Source organism: Tupaia chinensis, unplaced genomic scaffold, assembly GCF_000334495.1.
Source record: "Tupaia chinensis unplaced genomic scaffold, TupChi_1.0 Scaffold142716_1, whole genome shotgun sequence".
In the NCBI taxonomy this organism is placed as follows: Eukaryota; Metazoa; Chordata; class Mammalia; order Scandentia; family Tupaiidae; genus Tupaia; species Tupaia belangeri.
In genome coordinates, this window is record NW_006202562.1 from 4,778,343 (window position 1) to 4,785,793 (window position 7,451).

Below are 7,451 nucleotides of genomic sequence, written 5' to 3' on the forward strand. Positions count from 1 at the left end.
CCCACATCCACCCTGGGTAGGAGGTAGGGGGCACTAAGCAGTAGTGGTGCTGGCAGCAGCCAACACCGAGGGGCCGGGGGTGGGTGCAGGGAACTGAACAGGGAGCCGTTCAATCCCCAGAAGAGTCTTTGGGAGATTTAACCACAGAGTTCCATCTGACTCCCACCAGAGTTCAAGCTTCAATCCCTCCTAACTAAAACCAAAGTGCCAATCTAAACTGGCATTCGATAAAGGCCAAAAAAGAAATCATATGGCCTAAAAGAAAAATACTTTAAAAAAAAAAAAGAGAGAGATGGAAAACAAAGATTAAGAACACTGACAGAAGGGATTGCAGGCTGGGCTCCTGAGGGGAAGGGGCCAGCCCTTCATTCAATTTATGAATTCTTACAGTTTCTGCTTTCCTTCAGAAAATATTTTTCCTTAAAAAAAAAAAAAAATCCCCAAAGTTCCTCTTTTAGTTCCATTATGGGTTAAATAAATTTCTTAGCATAATCTCCAATGGAAAATACCACTTAACCAAAAAAAAATTGTTTTAGTTTGCCTTAGGGTGCACACACTTGCTTGAGAGAGGAAGAAACAGACATGGTGAGAAGGAAAGAGAGAAATCCCCTCCAAGGGGATGGCCATGCCATAATCCCTTCTCCACTCTCCTCCAGGTCTGAGACTTGAAGCACGGCTGGCCATGTGGGAGAACAACAGTGTAACCACCACAGCATCTGCTGGTCCCAACCAAAACTCTTTCAATGGAAAAATTGAGTCCCAAATTCAAGTACATAATCTTTACCCAGGAAGCATTACCTACTTCTGGCCAGGGGTATGACTGTATTAAAAAGGAAAAAGACTAAAAGGGAAAACTTAGGGGCCAGCAGGGAGCTTGGTGGCATGGCTGACGACAGTTCGAGTTCTGGATCTGTAAGCTTGCTTTCTTACTTTCCCTTTCTCTTTCTTTCTGGTCAAATTAAAAAATGATAATAAATAAAATAAAATGAATAATTCTTTAAAACAAGGAAAAACTTATTTAAAAAACATGCATTTTTAAACAAATAACTCCATACAGAGCTTTACTTTTTCCACTAACAAGATTAAGTTTAGAATTAAAGGATATATATATTGTACAATTGCTTTCATGTTAGAATTTTTTTTTAAGTTTCTTTTTTTATGAGATATATACCTAGAGAGAGAGACTCAACAGTGTCTCATGCCTCAATTCCCAGCCCCAACTCCCCAGCCTTCCCGGCCAGCCAGGGTCATGGGCATACGTGTCCGAGGTGTACAGCTGGCTGGGGAGCCAAGCCCTGATCTTCCACATGGATCCAGCCTGGCTTGAGGAGAGCAATCCCGCTGCACTACCTAGCCAGTCCTCCACCGAGAAACTGTAATTCGCCCATTTTCCTTTTGTAAGGTTTCACGATCAACTGGGTACTTAGTTCACAAAGAATGAATGATTGGACAGTGTAAATTTCTCTTTAAATTTTGAGGACAAAAAGACCTCGAAATGCATCTGTGACTTTGTGTCCCTGATACAATAATACCATTTCTCTGCTATTCCTGCCCAGAACACATAACCGGGACTGCCTGGTCATGAGGGAGCATCAGACAGACCCAGTTTGTGGGTCACTCTCAAGAGTGAAAGCCAGACTCGATGAAATTGGCAGAAACATGAAAGACAGGGAAAGAATGAGGCATCGTTCCAGACTGGGAGACTGAAGAACCATGGCAACCAGACGTGATCTGGGTTCCCTGAACCAGAAAGACAAACAACCTTGTCAGGACAGTGGCTAGTGAGATCAAATGGGCACCTGGATTAGCGTACCAAGGTTGGGTAGGGTCCTACGTGGTGACGTGCCAGAGCATCTTTGCTGTGTGGAAAGATACACTAACGGTTTTAGGAGTACAAGGAGGCCAATCACATTGCTAGTTCTCAAATGACTCAGAAAAGACTAATAATTTTAGATGAACAGAGATTAAATATGTAATAAAATGTTGAGTCCAGAAATGTGAGGGGCATATTGAAGGTCTTTGTCCTATACTTGTCATTTTTCTGTAAACTTAAACTTATTTTGATATATATATTTTTTGAAGAGGTTTTAGCTTTAGGGCATATGCGCTTGCCAGAAAGACAGAGAAAGACAGAGAGACAGAAAGCAAGAAAGCTAGAAATCACCCCTCAGCGGAAATGGCCATGCCACAATCCCTTCTCCTCCATTCTCCTCTCGGGATCTTGGCCACTGACACACACGTGCCCAGTGTGAGTTTAAGCCACCAGGAACAAGACTTTAACTGCAGTTGACTATATGGGAGTCCAGTGACACAGCCATTACACCAACTGCTGGTCCCTATTTTGGTATATTTTTAAAAATCATCTACAACCACTAGTAAAAGGAACAGAGTCTCTTCGGGAATCCACTGCCTCCCAACCAACAAGTACTTTTTTTAAAAAATTAATTACTTATTTTAGTTTTTATTTATCATTACTATTATTTTTCAGTTTGCTACTTGGCACGTCTGCTCACCAGGGAGAGACAGAGAGAGAGAGAGAGAGAAAGAGAGAGAGAGAGAGAAAGCAAGCAGCTAGATCCAGGACTCAAACTGCAGTAGGCCATGTGGGAAACTAGCACCTTAACCACCTGCTGGCTCCCAGCGAGTTCTTTTTTTGTTTATAAACTGTCTTAATTTTTTTTTAAACCAGTGTCATGGAAAATTCTTTTTTTGTTAAAGAATTATTTTATTCAATTTTATTTATTATTATTATATTTTAACTTGACCAGAGAGACATAGAGAGAGCAAGGAAAGGTGAGAAAGCAACCCGCCAGATTCAGGACTCAAACCACATTCAGCCATGTGGGAGTCCAGCACCTTAACCACCATGTCATGTGCCAGCACACAAGTTCTTTCTAATTTGAGTGTAAAACTCCTAGTTCCTATTCTGCCTTCAGTAGATGATCTGCTCATCACTTGCTCCTCTTCTCTATCACAGCATGCCATGCACTAGAGGAGCACAGTCAGACACCTCTTGGCCTGCTATCCAGGCACAGTGGCACCAGTCTTCCTTGGCCAGCTCCTCCTCGTAGGCCCATTTTCTAACCCCCTCATCCATGACGCAATGCCTCCAAATGCTAAGTGCTTCACACTTGTTTTAAATTTTAGATATTTGGAGCTGAGAGGTAGCGTGGTTAAGGACGCTGGACTCCCACATGGCCGACCGTGGTTCCAGTCCCAGACCTGACAGCTTGCTTTCTGACTTTATCTCTCTCTCTCTCTCTCTCAGTCCTTCTCTGTTCGAATTTAAAAAGCAAATGAATAAATAGATAAAGTTAAATAAAATAATTCTTTTTTTAAAAAATCAGATATTTAATCCATTGAAATGCCAGGGAAAAGCTTCCTGGGAGGATCACCTTGGAATCCCTACGTATGAAGTCTCTATTTTGGAATCTTTGAAACATTTGGATGCTTACCCACAGTCCACATGTTTGGTCACCTATACTCCTCAACTAGATCTTTCAAAGTTTTGCACAGCTGGTTGGTTCTCATAAGGCTGAGTTTTCTCCTTTAAACCACTTGTTATTCTGTTTTTGTCTCAATACCGCAATTCTCTATCATCTTCGGCTTTATTTCAATATCTTAGTGTCAATTTCTGGACTATTATGACATCTCATGTTGAATCAATACTGGCACTGAAAAAACTGGATCTGCTTAATGGGCCTTTTAAAGGGATGTTTTTATATAATTGTAGGAATCAATGCCACGTACACATTTCTACCTGTATGCAGGTGCTATACACACTGTAACAAGCCACTCCATTAGTTGCTTTTAGATTCAATTATTGACTTTCCGAGCAATGCAGAGGAAACTGTATTCACACAAGAAAACATTCAGCCTACCAAATTACATCTTTGCATAATTATAGCTAGATGACTTGGGCTGGAAGTATGCCAGTTAGGAGCAAAAGAAGGCCCAGTTACTAGACTAGCTAATGTGGCAATGATCATCTCTAAAAGGCCTGAGAGAGGGTGAAAAAAACCTTTTTAATCTTCCACTCTCTAGGACTTTCTGGATTGTAAAGCAACTATGACTGTCCAGGGCTGCAACCTTTGAAATGATTCTGGCATTTTAGAGACAGTGGCCACTGGGTTTTGTTTTTTGGGTTTAAAGATACATCCCAACACTCAAATAGGATATACATGACAATATTCTTTATGTATTGTTTAAGCAAAACCATAGCTTTCAATGTCTTTTACTTTAAAGACCATTACTCTAGTAGGGAAAAATATCTGTGGCCTTAGTTTACGTGTTGCTCAAGTCCCTTCATGTCAGGTTAGGAAGCAAGGTTCAGAGAGGCCCAACAACCTGCACAAAGTCATGTAACTGTTGATGGGACATGGGTGTCTGCGTTGCTACTACAGCTTGCTCTGCACCTAATGTTATTCACCTCTACACTTGTGTGCATCCTTCATCAATAAGTTATGGATTCTTAAAATGAAAAATGAATATGTACAACAACAGATGTGTACTGACTTAAAAAAATAAAACAAACCTCCAAATGCGGAATCATAAATAGGCTATAAAATTTGATTCAAATTCCTTATATAATTTCAACAATCTCACCTTGCTTAATAAGTGAGGCAATAATGTTAAACATAAAGTGAGTAATCCTTACATAAAAATTGTACCATAAGGACTATAAACAGCCAGGTGTTCCTAGCAGAGGAAACAAAAATGACAAGTCACAATTAACTCAGTTTTTAAAAATGCCTATTAAACCAGTAACATTTTAAAATCGGGAATTGAGCTAAAGGCTCAAATAACTAAAGGCCCAAGGTTAGTAAGCTACCTTCTAACAGAATAGAGACTAGGCCAAAAAGTAAGTGTACTGAGACACTGAGAAATATTTTGTATTTTCATTATTAGGTATGTGCAGATAATTAATACTGTTTTAGAAATATCATACAGTCTCCTTTTCCAGTAGACTAGAAAATAGTCATTATCTCCTAACAGCGTGTGGCTATTAGATTCTATATAAGACATTTATAACTCCTAGACAAGACACTAGCTGGTTGATTTGGGAATTTCTTCAGTTAATTCAACAAATATTCACCAAGCATCTTCTCCACCCCTAGGTACTCTATTGCTAACTAAAGATCCAGCAAGATATGGTTTTTGCCCTCCTAGAATTCTCACTTTAGGCAAAGAGTCAAATCATTTGAGCCCTCAGAATGCTGTCAGGATGCCGAGGTTGCAAAAACTAGAGAATAGTTTTAAGCAGGAGAGTTTCTGCAGGAAGTGATATTTTTTAATGTTGGAGATAAAAAGTCCATGGGGTAGGTGAGGGGTGATATGTCAGAAAGAAAACAGGATGCAGAAAAGGAATATGGTAAAATATGGTGTGGGAAATTAAGGCAGCCTGTTGCAGATGCTCTATAAATACTGGCAGAAATTAAATCTAATATAAGATGAATGCACTTCCTTTTCAAAATAACTTCTGCCTTTATACCACATGTAATTATTATCATTTTAGGGTTGTCACACACAGAGACAGCTCTCCTGTTCACTGGAGTGATATAACTTTTATTGCTCATTAGATGTTTTGTCTATGAAGTGATCCAAACATCTATTTCCTTTCTTGTCAACTAATGAGATTTCCAACTTCAATTGATTTAGCAGCTAAATAAGAGTTTCAACAATCTATCTTTTATGTGGTTATTTATTGTACATTGCTTTATAATTTTGTCTCTTAAGCACTCTTAGATCTAGTTGTTTTCAGTGGTTCCCATCTTTTAAGTCTTAATCAAAGGCATCATGAACTTTCTGCAATCTGGACTTCTCGCTTGAAATTCCATTCCTTCGCTGGAAACTCTAGCCGCCACCCCCCCACACACACACACACACAACCCGTTCCCCTAAAAGTCTTGTGTATTTAAACAGGGCAAATGTTTGACGCGCTCACACACATATTCCCTCCCTCTCCTCTGTTGGAGCTGTCATCACTGATGCAGTGCAGCTGTCAAGGCGGGATGACAATTTGAAGAGACAGAGCGGAGGAGGCGTGTAGAAGCGGACTAAAGAAACTCACAAGGCTTCGCGGAGAGTGACAGGCAGGAGAACTCCCACGCGCGCTTTGGTGCCAACTCGGTGACGGCCGCATCCTCAGACTGGAGACTGGGTTTCAGCGCCACTGAGGGGCCTCTCTGCTCTCTCCGCGCCTATCTCCCATACAGGCGGCGTTTCGGGTAAACTTTGTCCTCCAGGCCCCACTAGGAACTCGGGGACGTCGCGAGCGGGCCCGGGCCCAGGGGAAACACGAGCAGGTAGTGGGGAAGACCAGGGGACAGGCACCCAAAGGACCTTCGGCGCAGGCCGACTCCCCGCCCCCCTGACCGTACCTGTCCCGCAGCCCTTGTTGGAGGTGGCCCAGCCTTTCGTAGTAGTCGGGGCTCGCCAGGGGCACTGATGAAGCGGGGGTCTGGTGCATGTCGCCGGTGTCAGCCCCGGGGCGTGGCGCGGGGCGGGACTAGATGCGTGGTGGGGCGGGGCGGAAGCCTGCTTAAGGCGGGCCTCCTGGATGCCAGACCCGTCACCCGGGGGCGGGCCCAGGATGTTAGCGTTTGGCTGGCTCTGCGGCCTGGAGGGTACCGTGCTCTAGCCTGTCTGCACCCACGTTGGCATCTCTCTGCTTTTCACCCTCCAGCCTTTTCACAAATGCATTAATCTCTTAAAGTGGATCCTCTCCCTCCCTCTCGCCTCTCCGCACTTCTCGATCCCTCACTCCTTTCTTCCCAGGACTTCCTGAGTACCAGACATGGTATTAAGTTTATTTTCTTGCCAGCATTCAAAGCACAACCAAACACGACCAAAAAGGCAAAACCGAAAGTACCAAAGGGTTGTAGAGTAGAACAACCTCCAGAGTAGAACAACCCCTTACTTGAAAACCTATGTTGAATCTAAGGATGCCATTTCCCTTGGTGGAGAGGAAAAGTTGCAAACTAGTTCCTTGTGAAGCAGATACTTGTGCAGACAGAGTGTGAATGGACAATAGCTGAACGTCCTGTAGAATCTGCCAGCCTAGAGCTCTGGAGCCAGCCTGACTGGGCTCAGGCCCCCTTTCCCCTGTCCAGGCTTCATCACTTGTAAAATGGGGCTGTAATGACCACACAATTAATTTTTTTTTTTTGGAGAGGTTTTTTTGCTATAAGGCGCGTGCGCTCGCCAGACAGACAGAGAGAAACATAGAGACAGAAAGCGAGAAAACACCCCCCAGGGGGGATGGTCATGCCGCAATCCCTTCTCCTCCATTCTCCTCTCGGCATCTTGGGCACGCACGCACACACGCGCCCAGCGTGAGTTTTAAGCCACCGGGTCCAGGACGTGAACCGAGGTCGACTACGTGGGAGTCCAGCGACATAGCCATTATGCTAACTGCTGGTTCCCACCACACAATTAATTTAAAGTTCATA

General features: G+C 43.1%; 1 protein-coding gene across 2 annotated transcripts in view; it reads right to left on the bottom strand.

Moving 5' to 3' along the window:
* Positions 1 to 6,487, bottom strand: part of KIZ (kizuna centrosomal protein) — a 131,624-nt gene extending 125,137 nt beyond the window's left edge. For both annotated transcript variants that reach the window (XM_006163627.2, XM_027766346.1), the window contains exon 1: positions 6,381 to 6,487. In XM_006163627.2, coding sequence (XP_006163689.1) covers positions 6,381 to 6,469 — 89 coding nt within the window. In that variant the 5' untranslated portion in view covers positions 6,470 to 6,487. The remainder of the gene's footprint in view (positions 1 to 6,380) is intronic.
* Positions 6,488 to 7,451: the final 964 nt, after the last annotated feature.